This window comes from Exophiala bonariae, assembly GCF_035927105.1.
Source record: "Exophiala bonariae strain CCFEE 5792 chromosome Unknown scaffold_26, whole genome shotgun sequence".
NCBI lineage: Eukaryota > Fungi > Ascomycota > Eurotiomycetes > Chaetothyriales > Herpotrichiellaceae > Exophiala > Exophiala bonariae.
In genome coordinates, this window is record NW_027042501.1 from 379489 (window position 1) to 401172 (window position 21684).

At 48.6% G+C, this 21684-nt stretch overlaps 7 protein-coding genes across 7 annotated transcripts; 3 read left to right on the forward strand and 4 right to left on the reverse strand.

Moving 5' to 3' along the window:
- Window positions 1–1399: 1399 nt before the first annotated feature.
- On the forward strand, window positions 1400–3764 carry LTR84_006843 (uncharacterized protein; the record flags this gene model as incomplete). Its single annotated transcript, XM_064850401.1, has 5 exons — window positions 1400–1588; window positions 1642–1739; window positions 1784–2563; window positions 2615–2913; window positions 3328–3764. The coding sequence occupies 5 exons, from the start codon at window positions 1400–1402 to the stop codon at window positions 3762–3764; spliced, it is 1803 nt and encodes a 600-aa protein (XP_064702883.1).
- A 2181-nt stretch (window positions 3765–5945) lies between these two features.
- Window positions 5946–7410, reverse strand: LTR84_006844 (uncharacterized protein; the record flags this gene model as incomplete). The annotated part of the gene is made up of 2 exons (XM_064850402.1): window positions 5946–6983; window positions 7036–7410. 2 exons carry the CDS (start codon window positions 7408–7410, stop codon window positions 5946–5948), a joined length of 1413 nt encoding a protein of 470 aa, XP_064702884.1.
- A 4181-nt stretch (window positions 7411–11591) lies between these two features.
- Window positions 11592–13460, reverse strand: LTR84_006845 (uncharacterized protein; the record flags this gene model as incomplete). The annotated part of the gene is made up of 6 exons (XM_064850403.1): window positions 11592–12108; window positions 12260–12519; window positions 12584–12759; window positions 12823–13048; window positions 13103–13307; window positions 13360–13460. 6 exons carry the CDS (start codon window positions 13458–13460, stop codon window positions 11592–11594), a joined length of 1485 nt encoding a protein of 494 aa, XP_064702885.1.
- A 2105-nt stretch (window positions 13461–15565) lies between these two features.
- LTR84_006846 (uncharacterized protein) lies at window positions 15566–17007 on the forward strand (the record flags this gene model as incomplete). The annotated part of the gene is made up of 2 exons (XM_064850404.1): window positions 15566–15591; window positions 15645–17007. The coding sequence occupies 2 exons, from the start codon at window positions 15566–15568 to the stop codon at window positions 17005–17007; spliced, it is 1389 nt and encodes a 462-aa protein (XP_064702886.1).
- Window positions 17008–17238: 231 nt separating this feature from the next.
- Window positions 17239–18142, reverse strand: LTR84_006847 (uncharacterized protein; the record flags this gene model as incomplete). Its single annotated transcript, XM_064850405.1, has 2 exons — window positions 17239–17934; window positions 18011–18142. The coding sequence occupies 2 exons, from the start codon at window positions 18140–18142 to the stop codon at window positions 17239–17241; spliced, it is 828 nt and encodes a 275-aa protein (XP_064702887.1).
- A 149-nt stretch (window positions 18143–18291) lies between these two features.
- Window positions 18292–19524, reverse strand: LTR84_006848 (uncharacterized protein; the record flags this gene model as incomplete). The annotated part of the gene is made up of 1 exon (XM_064850406.1): window positions 18292–19524. One exon carries the CDS (start codon window positions 19522–19524, stop codon window positions 18292–18294), a length of 1233 nt encoding a protein of 410 aa, XP_064702888.1.
- Window positions 19525–20235: 711 nt separating this feature from the next.
- Window positions 20236–21225, forward strand: LTR84_006849 (uncharacterized protein; the record flags this gene model as incomplete). The annotated part of the gene is made up of 2 exons (XM_064850407.1): window positions 20236–20761; window positions 20816–21225. 2 exons carry the CDS (start codon window positions 20236–20238, stop codon window positions 21223–21225), a joined length of 936 nt encoding a protein of 311 aa, XP_064702889.1.
- Between the last annotated feature and the right edge of the window lie 459 nt (window positions 21226–21684).

Sequence of the window (21684 nt, forward strand, 5' to 3'; positions counted from 1 at the left end):
TGCCAACCCGGTCATAAAACGTCCCAGAACCACATCCGATCGTCGGTTTAGTGCGTTCAACTGACACATTGTTATGGTGTGTAAGAAGTGCCCCAAACTCTCAAGTGGACTAATGAAGAAGCCTCAGCGTATTTCGCAGGCGTGCATATCTAGTTAGTTCGCCAACAAATTGCGGTCTCTCTGCCAGTGGAGGAATGAATCCAATATCGACGGCCCACCCAGCTAAAAGTCTCTCCATTCAGCAGGGGAACTGCTTTTGATGGGCCTGGGTGGCTCTGGCACAGACCGCTCGTTGAGGACCCATGTCCGTCATGCCTTATTCGGCTGTCACAACGTTGTGGCTAGCTTCTTTCACTTCGGCTGCCAGAACCGGGGGGCTTCAAAGGCAGGTCCTAAGTTTTCCAGGGCCGAGGGCCCGCGATCATTCCGAAGCATCTGGGATTATCCACCTGGAGGTGACTTTTAGCTTTTGACTGGTTCTGCTGGAGTATCAATTGTAGTTTTGCGGTCAATCTCATCCACCTACCTGATGGGTTTATGTTCGTTGTCTGCGGAGCCCCTCCCACGCCACGCGCAACCGGCAGTTCATCCTTTGAAACTCCAATTGATATGCTCTCAATCGACATGGGTTATCAGAGTCGTGCTACTCAGCCGGATCACATCCTCTCCTCCAACCCCAGGCCCATCCTATGTTTGACCTGGACGATCTGGGCCCATGTTTCTCTTGCTTTGATCGACGAGTCAGTCAAACAAGCATATGCTCAGTGGTCGTTACGAACTCAGTCAGTGCCTTCCAAGGTCACGCACGGCTTTGCTCACCCTTTTGGCTCTGTGCGGGTTTGCTCTATCACCACGACCTCTCGGTGACAATCTCGGCTGACTTGACCTGGCAGTGGCAACCAGTGAGAGCGAGAGCGGATCACCTGTGGTTTTTCGTCCTTGAACCACAGGGCCAAGGTCGGACATTTATTGTCACCAATCTTGCATCTCGCTTCTCTCGTTGCAGTAACTTGACGACATCGCTTGTCCATCCAGTCCATTCTTTAGATTCTCGATTCATTCTTCTCGCTATACAGGCAGACTCCCTCTCGACGATTTCCGCAGGCAAGGCCTGAGAAGCGGCGGGCATGCCTCAACAACCCAGTGTGTTATTCTCTCTTTTGGACCATTGTGGCTGGTATCAAAGCTGTGAATTCGGCTTCACTTCGTTACAGTGGGGATGCAAAACCAATCCTTCTCCGTTCGAGCATCGCCCAGTGTCGCCTCATCCGGTTCACCAATGAGTTCTCACGAACCCAATAATCATTCTCATTCTTCGCATTTGTTCACTCACCACGGTCGTCCAACTTTATCACCACCAGATTCAGCATTGATGACCACGTTTTACTCCCCTCGCGACATGGGCTCCGTTTCGCCTCAAGAAGGACCCTCTCATCTCGGAGAAAACTTGCGATCCGGTGGTGGTGGTGGTAGCGGCACGCCATCTCCTGCCCAAATATCCGCATTGATGATGCACAACCCGAAACGTGCATATCGACAACGAAGAAAGGACCCCAGTTGCGATGCATGTCGCGAACGCAAAGTCAAGGTTAATACCTAACTTCTAGCATCCGATTTGAGTAGACTGCTAACACTCCCAAGTGCGACGCCACCGAGACTACCAGCTGTACAGAATGTTCGAGTCGAAATGTTCGTTGTCAATTTACCAAGGACACAAACCGACGCATGTCCTCCATCAAGTGAGTTTCACAATCATTTGGAAAACTCTTCCTGACAAATATAGACAGGTGCAGGATTTGGAGAGGCAACTCTCAGACGCTCGGCAGCAGCTGGATCGGTTTCGTGCTGTTGAGCAGAAACATGATTTTCCCTCCGATTTGCGACCTGACTCGTCCTCTTCCGTTCTCACAGAATTTCCCACGGTTGGAAAATCACCTAGAAGAATGTTAAAAGCGAGACCGCCGCAAGACCTTACATATGCGAGATCACAACTATTTGACATTGGTCGTGGGCTTCTGAAACCACCAGTTACTGGTGCTCAACCCCGAACACATCCTCCTCAAACCCTCGTTTCAGATTTACCAGCACTCCCATCACGAACTGCAGCAGAACGACTCCTCCACTATTATCATGAGGGAATTCATCGACAATTCCCCGTGCTACACTGGCCTTCGTTCCAACACAACTTTGCGACGCTCATGGAACGTGGACTTTCGACTACTCTGCCGAAAGATTGGTTAGCGTTGCTGTACTCTGTTCTAGCCTGCGGCGCACTCGCCACCCACGACCCCGGCAGACTTCCAGAAGCACAAGATTATCTAACGAGGGCAATCGCGTCGATCAATTTCTGGGAAGATGACGTGTCTCCGAACCAGGCAACTGTGGCGTTCCTCGCCAGCATTTCGCTTGCTGAGATGAACCGAAAATCTGCGAGCTGGATCTGGCTTGGTTCAGCTGTGCGCATTATTCAAGATCTTGGATTTCATGTTCAAGGAGGCCAGTGGTCGTCCATCGAGGGAGAGACTCGAAAGCGAATGTGGTATTCGTTTTACGTTTGGGATCGGTGAGATTAATATGCAATATTTTGCGCAGGATTCTGGCTAACAGTTTCCAGGGTTCTGGCATTGGAACTTGGGAAGCCCATGTTGATCAACGATGAAGAATTTGACACCGAGTACCCTGAAATACTCGACGAAGAGCGCCTGGCAGCCGATGAAACGCAAAATCCATTACCACCTACTCTCTTACTCGCAAATATTCATATCGCCAGATTAATGGCACCGCTTTCCAAGATGTTTCGGACTCTGTGTATCACCAATGATGCACTGGCAAAATTCGAGAACTATCTAGGCGACTGCTTGCAACTTTTTCCACGACCACTGCAACTCTCATCCCCTACACCGCTTGATCCATGTATAATGGTGCCACTGATGTATTTCCAAAACACACGGATACTCCTCCACCGACATAATATATCCCCTTCATGCTCGCCAGAACAGAGATCGCAAGCGATAGAACAGTGTCTCCATGCGTCACGAGATACTGCAAGTCTTCTTGCACGTTGTATGATCCCACATATTCATTCTCATGAGTGGGAGCAACGTTTTGTGCTATCTGCGACTAGTGTCTTGTGCACACATATATGGCGCTGCATGCTTTTTCTTCTCCTTCGACAATTGTACGATAGCTTTCTGGTGCTACTGCGGGCGGCTTCCACGATTGGGGATACGAGATTGATTAACATATCGTGTGGCAGATACCTATCTTTCTTTCTACGGAGATTAATAGAGCGCCACGAGCAATCAGTGACGATTGACGTCGATCAAGACGAGGAGATTCTCGCATACCTCTCAGGCGACCTCCAAGGGACGACAAACTCCTGGGTCTGGGGAAATGCTGAGACCGGTACGCATCTCAGCAGACGACAAAAGCATGGTCGACCAAAGCACGCAAATTCCGAGCAGGAGTCGCAAGTCGCAAGTGGGCCACAGTCGCCGACTTGGGATCATATGCTGTCAGAGGAAGAGCAGCATGATTGGGGCGGATGGCAGCACCTCGACCGTTCAGTGCAGTATCTACAACAATTGACTGAAAGGTCGCGCCTGCAGCGCCAACACGACACTCATTTACCGCCTCACTTCGCCAGTTCTGACGGGACTAGCATTAATACATCAATATCTGGGCCGACATTAGCCCCGATCAATACTACAAATCAAGCAGGAGATTCGAATCGCTCACGAATGACGATCGCCAGTATAATATAGAGGGATCGCTCTCTGCACGCAAGGAATTCCACTGCTGCGTTGCGAACCCCAAGGTGTAGCCATATTTACTGAAAGGCTATGTCAACAGTGCCTAGGGACAAGATTCTCAAGTCGACATGAGCTGAGGCACATAATTAGGCAATGGAGGTGAAAACGATCCCTGTGTCCAAGATACCCATCGACCTTTTGATTTCCCACCTTTCTGGGAAAGACATGAAATGTGCAAACACGAGCTAATGTACAGGCACAACACAGCCACTCACATCACACACGAACTACCATTTGAAGACAAATATACATTAATTACTTTTCTCTGATATCATGTTACGCTGCGGCTTGACAACCGTTAGACAAACCACGAACATGGCCTGTGCGCGTTGAGGCCGTTAGACTATTCGCATCCCAAGCCGGACGGCGCTGACCTGAGTTAATCTTGGGCAAAGAACGAAATAGTGGTCGCGAGAGTACGCCGAGGGTCTGAGACTCTTGTGAAACAATAACATAACCATTTCTGCCGCTTGAGCCGTGCTCAACATCCACCTCGAACAATAATGTTTCCTACATCATACAACTTCCAGAGATTCCCCATTACGCTCCCAGTTTTCCTTCCGAACATGTACGAGATACCGTGCATAGAAACTTAAAAGGGCATGCATGGGTCAAATTCCCAAATTAGCAAGGGAGTAAGGAGTGAGTTAAAACTAGAATATTCGTTTTCCGGAATATGATTCTAGCGAGATTCCCTCACAAATGCCCAATTTCACGATCCCTGCGTCGATCGATAGTATTTGCCAGATCCCTGTACCATGGGATATAGTAGGTCCAATGGCTCTCAGACGTGACTACCACCATGTTCTCTCCATTAATTTTCCATGGAACACAACGTTGCTACATCAATAATTCAATGCCACCAAGGTAACAACGATCGCACAGTCTCCAATCCGCAATTTGAGCCTTACCGGCCAATAAATATCAAATTGCCGGTAGCGAGATTGCGTTTTGCCTCGTTGTCTCAAAATTCGCGTCTGCCGAGTGCTTAGACGAAGCAAACAGAAGTACTCAGGCGCGTAGGGGTCACGGAGGACAACACACGATCTTTCTGCTCTTACTTCCTCTCCGAGCGCGACACTTGCGTCGAAAAGAGCTAGTGGTCTGCGTCATGCGAGCGCGATCACGATTCACGATTTACTCGTGATCTCATACAGTACCTCGTATTTGCGACCAGGTGAGCTTTGATGGCCATTGGCCCACATTGATCCTGGTTAGACATCCGGAATCATGTCATGTCTCCGTGATCCTTCAGGTGGATAGCCTACCTCATATGAGGGTCTAATCGACTATACACGGCTTTTCATCTATATCTGGATCTGTCAGGATCGCCCAACGTGGTCCATATGGTGTCTCGGCCCGCGGTCGTGGAATTTTGAACCATTTTCCCTTCCTGAGCCTCCCTGCAAGTTGCCACTTTAAAGGGGGCGTAAGTCTGACATCACGGGCCTGATATCCGTGATCTGATTTTGCCGGTCAACGTTCCTTCCACCGGGACATTCAAGTGGCAAGGCTCCTAAAGTTGGATGATGAAGATTCTTTCAAATACCCACTTTAAGTCGCTGACTCGCGTGTTGATGGATGTTTTTCTACACGGGAAGGCACTGCTTGCGGAGGTATTTCCTTTCTGTGTCGCCTAGGTTTCTCACTCTACAGAAGCGGTTCCATATTTCCAGGAATGATGCTCGCCACTTTTGTCTCGGTAGTTCGCGCAACATTTGGATTTCGATGGATGGGTCCATGATTCTTCTGCTTTCTAAGCTATGGGCAAAGCAACATCCAGACTTGCATCGTTCTGTCACAGTCCACTCCTCAATGTACTCCTCTGGTCTCCGATGATTTGAGCTTGTTTCTACTAGATGTATTGCGCTTTGCCCTTTGCGAGTATCGAGTTTGTTAAATGTTCCGATTGGACAATAGTATGTTATCTGGTCATTAATATGGAAAGTCTATCAGGTGGTCTGTACGCCTTCGGACATCAGTCTATAAATCAAATCAGACAATTGGGAGACTACAAACTCACACGCACCCGGAAATCACCAGCAAGGGAATGTTGCCATACCCTTAGTCACAAAAGTCGAACTCGACCGAATGCTCAACCACCCTTGAATTCGCCAACTTATCGTTACGAGGTCAAGTTCCAGCGACTGGCATATCAAGGTCAGACATCCAATCCGACCACCACCATCTCCCAACCATATCAAGTGAGGCCGGGTCCACCACCGTGTTAAATGATGAATCAATTGTTGCATTATCAATTGGCCAACGTGAGTCGTTTAAAGTCTCCATAGTAGACAGAATTTGCTCATTCTCAACCCGGTTCGTGTACCTTATGCTCGGCTGGGTGGAAGGTAGTGATAGGGGGGTTATGGGCGGCTGGGACAACCCTGCGCTTGGAGCACTTTCAAAAATTGAGGACCATTTCCGACACAGATTTGAGCCGAAGGGCAGGAAGAGCTTTCGTTGCTGCAATGTCAAGAAGAAAGCGTCAGTGTTCTCGAAGGGTTTCGGATTTTCCGCAGAATGGCGTATAACTTGGTTGATTATTCTTTCTGCGCCAATGGCTGCTGGGAATCTAGCCTTCAACTCAATCAACGAAAGTTTGATGATTTCAATTTCAGCAGTTCGTGATACCGCGAGAAAATCAAACCGATGCGATGATACTTGTACCAGACCTCCAACTATGAGGTAGAAAATGCTTGTTGGGGGTAGAAAGTTGATGTCTTCCCAGGTGAGAAACTCCTCGAATATCCCAGAGATAAAGGAGGACGCAAGTAGGCTTGCAGCAGACGGGGCTTGATCCACGTTATTTCGTCGGAAGAGAATCACCAAGCAGGCGAAGTACGGTAGGTGTAACTGCAGAGCTTTGGCCTTGTATGGGTAAGGCTCTCCAGTGAGAGGATTGTGGAGTTTGAATGGTGCTGGAACTTCATTCACCCATCTGAGCAGAGAGTTTTCAAGATGGATTCTCTTGTTGTCCGATAAAGTCCCACGTCGATATAGTTCAGTCATGTCACCTAAGATCGAGGTGATGCGAACGAAGTGCATGAAAAGGTAAGAATCGTCATCAGGCTCTGTGAAGTCCTCAATACACAGGGGCCGAACGTCTGTGTCCTCGACGCTTAATGCTCTCGGGCGGCCATGGCTGGCAGCAATCTGATTGTCACGAGACTGTGGCAGTGTTAGCGGTTGAGTATGTTGTTTAGGAAGGAGTAAACCCTACTACTAATGTCCACCATATTCGTTTTCGAAGTCCAGCATCTTCCATCTGTGGATTTGGTTCTCGATGCAGTCCCAGTTGCTGCCCAAGTGCGACACCAATCTTGAGCCAGAAACTGCTGCTATCGATTGAGACATGTTCTGGACCACTCGGACTAAGCCATTGACAAAATATCGTGGCCATGACCACACGAATATCATTCTTCTCCGCACCAGTATAGAACAAAACTTTTGCACGGTGATAGCATCGATGGCTGATTTCGATGGCCTGCGGTGTGCTTGAAACCACACTTCCTGCGACCAGCATAGAGGTTGTCAGGAGACAGTTTACATTTTTCAGATCAAACCTCGGGAGATCGGACTCGTCGATCAAAGGCATCCAAGGGCGGCATCGCTGCATGAAATTCCGGATCAGAATTTGTCGGAACGTTCCCTGAGGAGGCTCAACTAGGGTTAAATGACCCAGAATCTGCGTCTCGAGATCTCTTACAGCCTTCGTTGTGGAGCCTGGGGTTCGGTATTGTCTGGCATCTCCTTCATCGATAGCAATATGGCCAGAGACATAGTCGGATCGACCTAAATAACTTGGCTCCTCCTCCCGATCGGGTTGGCATTCGTGGGTATTGTCTAGGTCAGATGTTGATCTCTGATGACGAGAATGAGGATGAGTAGAATTGGATTTTCGTTGCTCTACTCTTGCGGCGTGCTCCGAAACATGATCGCTTTCATCCTTCGCAAATGAAAAATGCTGAATATCTTTGGTAGATCCTGTGGGAATGCTTGACGCAGTTCCTGGGGATATGTCCTCTCCCACACTGGGGGTAAATGCCTGGTCTAACCCCGAATTTCCAACCACAATCACCGAGGTGCTATTGCCCACCTGGCCGTGCTTTCTTTTTCTAATATGTGGCCTACATTCGACACCCGCGTCTCTGCAATTTGAACACGATGTTTGTTTGTTCCCTTTGGAGAAAAGATCGCATCGAACTTTCCTCTGATGGCACGTTGCACACGCTTTCGGAGGCTTTCTTGGTGTTGAGATTCCTTGCAAATTCCCTCTCGAGGATGTCATTATTTAGGGTTAATTTGGGAAGTGCCAAACACGCTCAGCACTCTGGGATATGGTCTTCGATCGACTTCATTTAAGCTGCCCACTGGCCTTGGGATCTATAAATCGGGTTTGCCGGCAAGGAAAGCTTTCGCAAACCTTTACAACCCAAATTGTTGTGGTGGAAGAAGCTGCCAATTTTGACCTCGGCGATTTCTGCATTCCGAACACGGGCCAGCAAACCACATCCCATGGGTGCCCCTCAGATTTCATGGAGGCGACGTCATCTCTTGCGGAAGAAGTATTCGGTACACAACTAGATAGGTGTCAACTAGTTCATCTGGGCTGGCTCAGATACGCTTGAGGGCTGCTTTCGTTGCTTCCTGTGCTCTTTACAACGTGCTATCTTGAGAGCGCATCCATCACAAGGGCATATGTGTACTATAAAAAATGTAACACAGTTCGAAGGTGAAATGTCACCATGCTCGCCCCGTTGTCTCAGACTCGAATAAAACGTTGAAGGCCTATCAGTATGAGCTCTGAAGGGTGAGATTGATGAAAATCTAGATTTACGGCCCTATTGTATGCTTCCGCTTGGAAGCTCACTCGCACTCAGCCGAGGCCTGGAATGAGAGGAAGGCTGAGTTTGCACCTTTCGCGCTCCCTTCAGATTTTCTAATTGAGCGATAGGGCTCATTGGGGTAGAGAAAACCCGCCCCAGGGGCTGGTCATATTCTCCGGGCGCACGGCTGAGTGTACAGGATAGGCTTTTTAGTTGTTTAGGCTTGTGCAACAGGACTGGCTTTCAATCCCTGTCAGCCTTCCCCGCATTTTTCTTATCTTTACGTCTTTTTCAGCCACGGGTTGGCTGGGCACTTCCTTTCGACCAACCTCATAATCTTCGCAGTTCGAGGCCAAAAGATATCATCTCCTTAAAATATGACTTTCACGATCAGCTGGTAGGTTCCTAAGGAATGTTCAGGCAGAGATCTGCGCACCCTATACCTATGCATTCGCGCAAGCATCACCCTCTGATGATTTCAGTCCATAGAAGGCCGATCGGGTGTGCGACTCGAATCATCTTGTTCAGTTGCTAGCAAGCGAAAGAGCATCATGAAGCAGGGGCGAAAGGCTCCAAGATCGCGTACTGGATGCAAGCGATGCAAAGAACGAAGATTCAAATGTGATGAGGAAAAGCCTGCCTGTGGTCGATGCCAGGCTGCTGGGCTTGCCTGTCCCGGTTACAGTCAGAATCTGAAATGGTCAACCAAGCATGAGGTTTTTGACCCAACAGTCAAAAAGCGCACGCAATCTCGAAAGTCGTCATTAGCCACCGCGCATCCGCCAAATATCGATGTCACCCATAATGTTGGCGCCTTGGAGTCCAGCGGTGCGAATATCTTGGCTACTGTCCCGGTCCTCGAGATTAACAGCCCCAGATCGTTTCCAGTGTCTGTACAGCGTCCCTCGCCCGACCGAGATGATGCTACATACACAAGTGAGAGCCTGCCCGAGAACATCGTACCATTCGATTCGTTTCCACTCGAAGCTCCGGGCCTTTCAGCAACACCTTCCGGCATTGCATTCTACAGCGGCCCAGTTGACTTCGAGGAAATCTCTGAAGTCGAAGAGGTGATACCACATAATCCGTTTGTATCACCTACAACGATACAAACGAATTTTCAGCCGGAACAGGCAGTAATTCGACCACATCAGCTATCGTTATTGCCTTCACCAACTCGAGGCCCTGCGGACTTTTCATCCGCCTTGGTTGAGTATTATTTCAAGGAGACAGCGGGAGTATTCTCATGTTATGACAGCACACTCAACCCTTTTAGAACGAGAGTAGGTGAGTTCTGGACCTTGTCGCCAGCATTATATCGTACCCTCCAAAGCATGGCAGCCGCATGTTTGGTCAACGAAAATCCTTATTTCAAGCGAATAAGTCGCACCCTTCGGACCGAAGCCATGTCACTTCTATTCAACACGCCAAATGAGGACGAGATGTCTCTCCTCGCGTTGCTTATGCTTGGCCAAAGTTCAAGCTGGTTTGATCCTCAAGATTTGGGTATTCCATTATTTAAAACTTTGAAGTCGAGATTAAACGGCCAGGAAACTGCTCTTGTATCTCCGTCCATGAACATTGTGGGCGACCAAGGCTTCTTCCGTGAAGCTCTTGAGTATTGGGAGATGCTATTGTCGTTTGTCTCCAGTGAGATTACCCCGGAGCCTATGGAAGGACCATGGTCTTTAGATTTCAACAATACGGGCAAAGTTCCCCATCCTTGGACTGGTATTTGTCGCGAAACCCAGATGCTTGTCAACCAAGTCGGTCAACTCGTCCGGTCGGAGAGAATACGAGCTAGGTCGAGCAAATTTACCTGGCAGCGTTCTATTGATGAATCAGTGACATCTTTGCAACTCGCTCGATGTCTTGAATCAAGGCTCAAGTGCCTGAGCGAACCACAAGATGACGCAATTGTCAATCCCGGAGATGTTGAAACACCAGTCTGGCACCTTCAAAGAGTCGCAGAAATTTATCGGAGAACTGGGCTGTTGAATCTCTATCGAGTATTTCCAGACCTACTCTTGCAACAAATAATCCAGGACGAAACAACAAATAATATGTCATCAATGTTCTCTGGGGATACTTCGACGAGTGATGACTGGCTGGGTTTGGTCGAAGAACGCCCTTCCAACGACCATGAGTCCGATAGTATGTACACGTGGCTTACAAACTACGCGATTGAAACTGTGGAATTGTTAGAATCGATTCCTGCATCATCAAGAACCAGATGCCTTCAGCCATTCATGCTTGTCGCTTGTGGAAGCGAACTACGTGCTCCTCCAATGGAGATTGATCCTCTTCAGAGCCGTGCATCCAATAATACGCCAATGATTAACCAGAACGGTGACTTTACTTGGCCCTCTCTACAAGACTCCTTCTCTGACCCATTCGCATTCTCAACCCCGAAGTTCGATCCTCGTCCCACTGTTGAGGACTGCCTCGAGGTCGATGAGTCCTCTCTTAGACAAGCTTTCCGAGTCTTCCACGCACGCAAGTTTGTTCGTGGGAGGCTTAATCTTTTCATGAATGTGTTGCCTCCAAGGCCAACAAAAACTTGCCTGGATCTTATTGAGGCTGTCTGGAGTAGATTGGACGAGGGTGAAGAAGACGTTTACTGGGTGGACGTCATGATGGACATGGGACTACATACTACTATGGGATGACAATCTCAGAATTACACGAATAACGATGGTACCAGATATCTCTGGTCATGAAGCGATGGAAGATGCATTGCTTGCTCACAAGCTGTGTCACAAGCTTGATGCCAGCAAATCATCTCGCGAGCAGCACAAACCGGGGGCATATGCTGTATGGGTTCACTCCCACAGGAATTTATTTCTGCTTACTGTACTCTTTCTAGACATCGGAGGCTTCTTTGGTGCTGGCAGCTGGTCTGATTGTAGTTCTTTCTGCCGCGTCGGTATGTGCTTATGAACATCGTTATCTACACCAACTCCTTATGCTGCATCTGCATCTCTTTCTTCGCGATGATCATTTCGTCCTCGTTGATCATAGGAACCTCTCCCAAGATAATCTCAAACTGCGGGCCATTGTACTGGCCCTTCTTCGCGAACCAAAGCGTTGTGCAAAAGACAATGAAAATGCCCAGCACTGCCGACACGTAATTCATGTTGCTAGTAGTGACGGGTAGAAAGCCGGGGAAGCAGAAGAAAATTGAGGTGACGAAGACGAAGAGGACGGCAACCCAGTTGAGGATGTAGCCCTTCTTGTGGCCGAGGTAGAAAACAGGGCGGGATGTGCTGACGAGCTGCCTTCCCCGAATGAGCAGCAGAGCCACGGGGATCGCGTAGCTGAGATTTAGGAATATCGTGCAGCTGGCGCAGTAGGCGTTGAAAGCCACCGCTGGACCGAGATATAGCAGCCCGAAGAGCATGTTGAACACGGCGGCCGCCAGGATGGCACGGACCGGGACATTGAGGCCTGGAGTGATGTGCGAAAGGCTGTACGTCATCAGTCGTCGTTCTTGCTCGTCGCAGATCTCCCTCGCAGAATGGGCGATATTTATATCGAATGAACACTTACTACTTGGAGAACGGGCTTCCATTATCGCGAGCCATGGCCCAAAGTAATCGACTCCCCGACGTTACGCACCCGTTTGTACCGTTGACGAAGCACACGGCTAATGCACAACTGAGCACAACGGTCGCAGCCTTGCTTTTGGTCGCCTGGTAGATGAGTTCGACAACAGGAGAGTTGGTCTTGGTGGTCAAAATTGTTTCTGGGTCGACCAGACTGAAGAGCATCACAAGGATGAAAATGATGCCAGTTGTGCCTCCGATGCCTACGGCGGCGACCATGGCCTGCGGACTGTCACGTTGTGGAGTCTTCATCTCTTCTGTCAGATGGGCGACCTGCGGAGAACATAATAAATCAGCGCTGCTTTCCAATTTGTTGAGCTTTCAGGACAGCACATACCGCATCGAAGCCGATCAGAGAGAGTGCGGACTGCAGAAGTCCCAACATCCATGCCATTCCGTCACTCCAACCAGTCGAATTGCTGAAATTCGTGAAAACAAATTCGGCAGAGGTTTTTTCTCCAGTGGCCAACACTATAATGCTGACAACTAAGCACCCAATAACTGACCAGAACACTGTGACAGGCCGTTAGTGTCCTATAAGCGGCTCGAATATGAATGGTAATGTGTTCCACTCACGAGCAAACTCATTCCAGCGGTTCAAAATACGGTAGCCAAAAATGTTGAGCAGAATAGTGAAGGTCGAGACTACCAAGAAGATTAGGTATGTCTTCCAAGGTGTGATGACATAGGCCCCATCCGATCCAATGACGGCGGCTGCAGATATGAATTGGGCGCAAAAGAATGCTTCGGTCGTAATGAGTGTAAGCCAGCCAGCAATGTTGATCCACCCAACAGAAAAGCTCTAGGACAGACATCAGCAGGTAATCGAAGAGTGAAGTAATATGTCCTGTCTTACCATTAACATCTTCCAATTATCATTGCACAGGGCATACGTATAGTGATATTGACCACCTGCCGTTGGCCAAATCGAGGAAAGCTCGCCGACGCTTGCCGAGAGACATAGATTGCAGAGGACGCAGAAGATGAAGCCGTAGAAGAAGGCAACAGATCCCCCGGATGGCATGACTATTCCTAGTGAGCCTGCGAGACAAATCCAAGTGCTGCAGGCACATTGATCAGAAAATGTTGGCGCCAGAAATGCAGAGGACGAACTTCAGTATGCCAAATGTCAAGCCTATCATTGTGAGGCGAGAAAAGCGATGCTCGAGATGGCCCTCCCCTTTGCTCGGGACATTCTCCGTGGTAGGTGCCATGATAGATACTGGACAAAAAAGTGTCCACCTGTCACTGGTTCCAAGGACGGTTATAATGGAGAGGAGACTGCACAGCGAGATGGAGTATAATATTAATCCTTTCAAAGAAGGACTGACATAGTTGCCGCACAGATTCTGGGTAAGAAGGGCCAGGCCTTCCCTTGCCAGCTCCACCTCAGAGATGTATCCACTCGTGCTATGTGGAGAAGCTTTGTACTCCAGAGTTCATTGTTGAACGTTGGGGAAGACGTGGAGTTCCCCAGGTCAAAATCTGCCGATACTTCGGACTGACCATGTTGAAAAGGGTAGGTATAGACACAGTTCAAGCGATGATGATATTCATCGACTCGAGCCAGATAGTCTTTCACCTGGACCTCGAAGACACAGTCGGCTTCGAAGTTCGAACTGGACCATTATCTGAAATGTTCCACCGAGACATATATAATCATTTCTGCTTAAAGTCGTATTCACTATCGCCGTTGTAATATCGCCTGGCGGCATGGTATAGTGAACACGAAGTACCCTCAAGTGACCTGGCACTTGGGAGCCACATGGCAATCATCCCTAAACGAAATCCATGGTTAGAGGACGTTGTTTATCACGGACCGCCAATGGCAGAATGGACTTTGTTGCCAGGTTGAGTCTAGCTCAAATGTCTCCATCTTTAAACTTCACTCTGAGTTTTCGTGCCCATAAGCGATTGATTTAGTTGGTGGTTTTGGACAGCGTGTTGTCACCCCAATGTTGGTCGTTTGGCAAAAGGACCGAATCTGAATAGCCAGTGACATTTCTCGCCACGGAATGATGATGGGACTCGGTAATACTGCACTTTGAGAGGGGGATATCACCACACGTTATGGACTGACGTCACTAAATCCAGGTAAATGATGACGATGAGAGGAGGCATAGAGCTGTGCAAGCCTTTGATCAACGCTGGGAGTGCCAAGGAAATTATAACCCATGGTACTGTAGACATCACAAAGCTTTACACAGACAACAAAGCCCTAGGCCGCATTACAGGCACCATCTTTTTTCTCCTGGGCGGGAATTGGGGCCGACGATTCTGGACACTGAGAGATTAGAATCCGACGTTTCGTGACGTGGCACGATAGTCGTTTCTTTGCCGGGCTGATGGCGTAGACTTGTTCGAATGTGCCTACAAACTTCCAAGGCTGATGATGACAGGGGAACTTGGTGCAAATCTGCTCCAGTTCGGAAAGTTGGCTCAGGCGAGCGTCTTCGGCGAACTGTGGAGAACCTCGCCGATTTCGAAGGCCGACTCACACCACTTGGTCCACCAACAACCCTGTGGAAGGCTGAATGCATTTGATGCATCATGATTGATTTCAGTGCTCAAATACTCTGGTCAATCGCATCTTGCGAGGCGCGGGCCCGGCAGATTTCGCAGAGGGCGTCCACATTTACGTGGATATCATTTCTTATCGACGTGGTTGGGAGTTGAGGTTACCTCCTATAGTTCAAGTACCGGAAGTTGTTGAGACTTAGGACATACTCAAGTACTGCTTAGCCTTAGATATATCTTGCCAATCACATAGCCGAAGGAGAAGGACAGCGTAAAGCCCGATGCCAAAATTGAAGCCATACACATCAGAATCTTGGTAGGCAGGATTGTATGTCGTGGGGTTTTCGCCCCTTAGCTGTGAGGATTTGGATGGCCCAGGCGAGACTTCGGCTAGGAATCAGCAGATTACTCGGTATGGTAATTGAGCCGAATGTTGAATCCTGACCATTCAATCCAAAAATATTTGAGCTGTTCTTGTGGCCTTATCGTTCATTCATTGTCAGCCTTTTAGACTCTGAGGTTGCATGTGGAGGTCGATGTCATTATTGTCAAATCGTCTAGTTATTTGTTCTAGGCAGGCTCAAAATGCTACCCGCGAAAAAAAGTAAACCCAGCGCATCGGCATGCTTAACTTGTCGAGACCGGCATCTCAAATGTGATGGCCAAACACCAGTTTGTGCACGCTGCGCTTCATCTGGATCTCAATGTGTTTTCGTAAGGTCAAGGCGAGGTCGGCGATCAGAGATACCCAAAGATACAGCCAGAGCATCTAACACACCGTCAATCAATGTTTCGCACCATAATGGATCACAACATAACCTTCTCCATGTGCCCTCACACGGGCCAGAAGTTGAAAATCAATCTTCATCTAACGTTCACAGTGAAGAAACGACTTCTATTACTGGTACGGAGAATGATGCTACAAATGAGGAATACCTCATTGGGCTATACTATCGCTACATCCATCCTGCACATCCTTTTGCGTTGCCGGAAGATTTTTATCGGCGAAACACCGGATTGTTTCCTGCTCATTTGAGGCAGGCAATATGCTTCATTGCTAGTCATCACACAACGGACCGCAGGCCTCCATGCCCCAAGGTCGATGAAATTGTAGAAGATGCTAGCACTCCCGAAGATGCCTTTCGAGTCCAATCCCTGATTCTTATTACATTGGCATCTTACGCGCGCTTTGAAAGAGACAACGGCAATAGTGCACTTACTGCTGCCATCGCTATGGCAGGTAAGATAAATCTAGACTCTGACAATTTCGGTCATGGACACGCAGCCTTGTTTCGCGAGAGCTGGCGAAGGACCTGGTGGGAACTTTATACGATCACCGGTCTGATATCTCTGATAGGGGGAACCAATGTGCGTCTTACTCAACCGTTAGCTATGACGCTACCTTATTCCTGTGAAATCTATGGGGCCTGCCAGATAGCTCAAGCCGGCACCACGGAACAGATACAAGAGCGGTTCTACTCCGTACCAACTTTAGAGTGGTCTTCTTTTGCTTATCGCGTTGAGGCAATGCGGATAATGACGACTGTTTTGGATGGCTTCAACAACTCAACAACGTTTGATTACGACTCTATGAGCGCCTCAATTTCAAGTTACCTGTTGTCGTTGCCAGCTGCGAAGTGCGAAGGTCTCGATGCAAACGGCGATGTTGACGAGGTCATGACTTGTGGACTGATGATCATTCATTTGGCGGCAATCTGCCTAAACTTTCCAAGGTCCAAACTTGCCCAAGTTGGTGGGTTTTCAACAGTTTGCGGTACCGACCGTGGAAGGGTGGCGTCCGGAAGAGAGGACTCATATTCTGCAGCTTCGCTAAGGTCTGCCCGGGCTCTGACGAAGCTTATATCCACACATACCTCACTCAAGACACTCTCTCCTTGCTTTGCGTGCGCGGTGGCATTTTCTGCGGTCGTGCAGCTCTCTCAATACACAACAGTCGCACCGCCAAAGCCTCCATATCTGCGAGAAAATCTGCAGCTTCAGTTGAGCGCTCTCCAGTCGCTGGGCGAGGTATGGCCAATCGCACACGTGGTCCGCTCTCAGCTCGCGCAATTTCTCCGTGAAGTCATCAACAAGGCTCCTGCAAAGTCGATAGCCACCTCTGCTCCCCAATCAATGAACGATCAGCTCATGACAGAGGATCAGTGGTTGCAGGATGTCATGAATGAAGAGATGTTATTTGATGGTGGAGGCATCCCGTTTTTCGGTATGCCCTTCACTGAATAAACCCGATCCTAGCCTACCATCGAACGGACCAGCTGTCGAGTCATCAAAATTGGCCCAATATGGGTGTTTTTTCTCACCACATCTATATTTGACCTTGGAATGCGACTGAGGAGAGATCGTCTTAGTTGTATAACTCTTGATAGAGATCGTTATGGAGTTCCAGAAAGAGGAAAGTGCAGATAGTATGCCTATATCCGTGTTAACACGCCCACATTGAGGGAAGTCGCAGACCTACGGTCCAATGCGCATGAAGCTTGGGAGCCACCCTTTAACCATCCATTTGAATCCTTCTTTCCGCAAATCGTTCCTGATGTGTTGCAAGACATTTTGTGACTCCGGGCTCGACATGACACGAGTCTTAATCACATCAATAGGATTAGTGATCGTAACTGCGATTAACCCCGCCAAGAATGATGCCTCAAGTTGAGTTGGCAGACCTTCACCAAGATCCGTTCGTTCTTCTAAACACCGCTTGAGAATGTCGTAGCTTACGAGCTGGCCAACAGTCTGAGCGGCCCCACGAGTACAATTCGGACCCCAGCCTCTCGTCAAACTTCCAATACCTTCCTTGTGCGTCATCCGACTGACGCCGTGAAACACGTTCCTGTAGCCCTTCCGCTCACTCACTGGAAGTGCTGTGTCGTTTTGCATGCGCACATTGAGAATGTCCGCGAAGTTTCCGGCGAGCGATCCCAGAAAGCCAGAGCCGGCAGCAACCATGAGAAGAGTGTACCAATGCCCATCTGGACCATACCTCACTTTCAATTCTTCGTAGATGGCAAAACGAATTGTCGAGTATGTTGCCTGACGAACGAGGCTAGCCGATAAACCTCGATAGAAGCCCTTGAGACCGTTCTCTGAGTATGTTTTGCTGCAGGTTTCCACGAGGCCCCTGTGCTGGGCTTGATTTTGGGCCTGGAGCTTGACCTAGAACTTGTAAGATTCGAACATCGAGGTTATTGCCTTGGTCTGGTTACTTTGACTGTTGTCTGATTGTCAATACGTTTCTCGATCGAGACTCGATGAACCCACTCAAATCTAGCGGGTGTGTAACACAAGCTGCCATACAGCTGGCACTTCCGCCAAACCAAAATGGATTCTGGACCTTCGCGTTCCCTCCACGTGCTTCCGCCATTCCGAAGACGTGGACTCTGTGCCTCAATGGTACGTATATTTGAACTGTGAGTGTCAGGAGTGAAAGATAAATATATCATGGCGGCTTTATGACCTACTTAGAAGCTGGAGTTTCTGATCTTGAGCTACAACTTGGCGTTCGTGTAATATTTATGTGAAGTACGGTTCTGGCCCATATTTGAATTCTGCCAACATAACTTTTCCGTTCCCAGTCGTCAATGGACAGGAGGTGTATCCGTCGTACTTGTTTGATAATTCAAACCCACCAATGGCCTGCAGAAGGTTAGACACCAAGACCGGGGCCTGAGCCGTAATGGCGGCAGCTGTTTTGGATGTAGGCAATGCTGCGGCATCGCCAATTCCCCAAACGTTCTTGTAATCTTTGTGGTTGAGGGTTTCAGTATTGATATTGACGTAACCCGACTCATTGGAAAGAACACTGTCACTGACAAACTTGTGTGGACCCATTTTTGGTGCAACATGGAGGAAGTCGAATGGCCTCTCGACTAGCTCTTTTGAATGCGGACTTTTGAAGCTGGCTAGATTGCCCTTGATAGACACCAAGTCATGTTCAAACATTGCTTCGACACCTCGTTGTTCTCTTAACTTATTCAACGCCCGACTGTACTTCGGCACACCGAACATCACTGGCAGGCCAGTGGCGAAACTGATCTTTACTGGAGAATGAGCAGTTTGGCTTGATTGATAAATGCTCTGCTTTTCCCAGTGATCGAGAGCCAGCCACATGATCTTTTGTGGTGCACCTGCACATTTGATTAATCCAGCTGGCTGGGTGAATATGGCCTTGCCCTTCTTCAGTTTTTGTATGGACCGAAACACTTTGTCGCAAGTTTCGTAAGTGTAGATGCTGCAAACTAGAGATGTTGGATCCATGAGCGCATCCTGTAGGCCGTCAATGGAGTTGAGGTCGATTTTGACACCAGGCGCGATGACCAGATGATCATAACTGAGCGCGTCTCCGTTGCTCAAAGTGATCGTATTTTGTTCGGGCTGAAGGCCGGCGACTGCTTCTTGATAGAGCCTCAGATTTGGATCAACGAGAGATTCTAGTGGCCTTTGTAGTTGCTCCTTTGTTTTGAGTCCACCACCCACCAGAGTCCATCCCGGTTGATAGTGGTGGTATCCCGCCGGATCAACAATTGCTATTTCGGCAGCCGCGAATTTGCCACTTCGTAAGAGCATATGGCTGACCGAAAGTCCGGCAGCTCCTCCACCAATTACGACCACTCTATGGGCTTTTGCTGTAGGTTGCAATGGGACGTTTGGTGCCACTGTTGCCAATGATCTTGCCTGCACCGTGCTGGCTACAGTGCTGGACAACGCCCTTTGTAGAACGCGCGATGATCTCAATGGATTGTACATAACTATGCTACTAAACGTACAGAAGAAAATGCCCAAAGATGCCGAAGAGAAGAGATTAGGACGCTGAAACTAATCCGCGAGTTGACGAGATATCTATCACAAGGTCTTGGCACAAGGCTTCCGGGGATCTAACCCGGCGAATGCTCATGACAAGTGCGTGGCAGATTTCCAATGCTGGAACTTACACATGGCGGCCCGCGTTCAATTAGTACATAATGTAGTGTTTCACATGGTAATTTTCAGTCCGGGTTTTTCTGAATTGCCTGATATACCAAAAATGTTGCAGGTGGTGTGAAATTGATGATAGCCAAGTCGCCGAGGTGAGCCCCTTTCCGGGGACTTTGGTTTCATTTTCATGCGGGTCTCTATGGAGCCAACAGGCAAGACGGTGGGCAGGGGTTATACAATAAATATAGTTGACCAAACGATAGCTAGGAATTTGATGGCGTTACGTCCGCCTTGCTTCTATCACATCGGTTTCATGCTACAACCCCTTTGCAAATGGCACTGACACCCTGCCTGCGCTTCTTTTCAACAGCTCGTTCACGCACAATCTCAAAAACTTCACACATCGCGTGTGTTCGACTATCTTCAAATCTGTGTCAGCAAAATCTCCTTCTGTCAAGATTGTCAACTGGAACTGGGCAAAAAGACAGACTCAACATCCAAAAACGTGATGCGCTGCAATTGAACAAGACAAGGCCAACTTCCATGATTCTGCGAGGCTATGCGACTTTAGAAAATGTTGCCACTTCCAATCCAGGAGTCGTTGTTCATAATTTTCATGAACCTAGTACTGGTTCATGGCAATACATAGTTGCAGACGATTCGACTAAGAACGCTGTCATAATTGATCCTGTCTTGGATTACGACCCAGCTACGGCAACAATTACCACCAAGACAGCGGACTTCTTATTAGCCGTGGTAAAGGACAGAGGTTACAACATTCAGATGCTACTTGAGACGCACGCCCATGCGGATCATATCACTGCAGCTAATTACATGAAAGTGAAACTTGGTCAAATGCAGTCTATGCCGCCTGCTGTCGGTATAGGAAAGCGTATTATGGGGGTTCAGGAATACTGGGCACGCCACTTTGGCGTCGCTGAAGAAGAATACCAAGGAGTCTTTGACAAGTTACTAGAAGACGATGAAACTTTCCACATAGGCTCCGTGAAGGCGACCGCTGTTCATTTACCTGGTCACACTCCGGATCATATGGGATATTTGATTGGTGGTACGTTTCACGGGTTTTACCTACCAAACGAATGAAAACTTACAAGGATTATAGATAACATCTTCGTGGGAGATTCTATGTTCAATGCCGATCTCGGGTCTGCACGAGCCGACTTTCCTGGCGGAGATGCTAGAACATTGTTTCGATCGGGCAGAAGCTTGCTCAATCTGCCAGATGATGTGAAAATCTGGTCTGGGCATGACTACCCTCCCGAGGATAAGCAGGAGAGGGCGCCTTATATGACTGTCCGGGAGCAGCGTGAGACCAATAAGCATCTGAAGATGGATATCGACGAGGATCAGTTCGTTGCTCTACGCAAGAAACGTGATGCGACGCTTGACGAACCTCGACTACTCCATCAAGCACTTCAGATGAACATTCGCGGAGGGAGGCTCCCGCTACCTTCACCAGCGGGAGTTCGCATGCTGCAAATTCCTCTCAAACTTGATCATTGTCAATGGTAGTGGCGAGCCACGATCAGCTTCTAGCATGTGGTGTACAGTACTGATGTTGAAACTTCATCCTAACATGATCGACGTGTTTGAGCTTAAATCAGTGAACCCTCACATTTATCAGCCACGACACCACTCTTGCACCATTGGTGCTGAGTGACGGGGCACCAGACCAAGATGAGCTTGCGCACCATGCTGTTGAAAGAAGTACCCTCGATTGAGCAATTACTGACTGTCTGCCAACTAAAACGACCACTAGCCAAATTTCGTTGTCGAGATAGCATAGTACGGTTGAAAACTTGATGTTGTTCAGCATCAAATCGATTACGCAGCGAGGCTGGGCGGTTAGTTGAAATCCTTAGACTGTTCGTTGATGGGCGGCCGCCTTTCTTACCTCGCGATATCCGTGCTCCGATGCTAATATCGGCCATTTAATCCAAATGACTAGATCTCGTAGATCAACGGATGGTG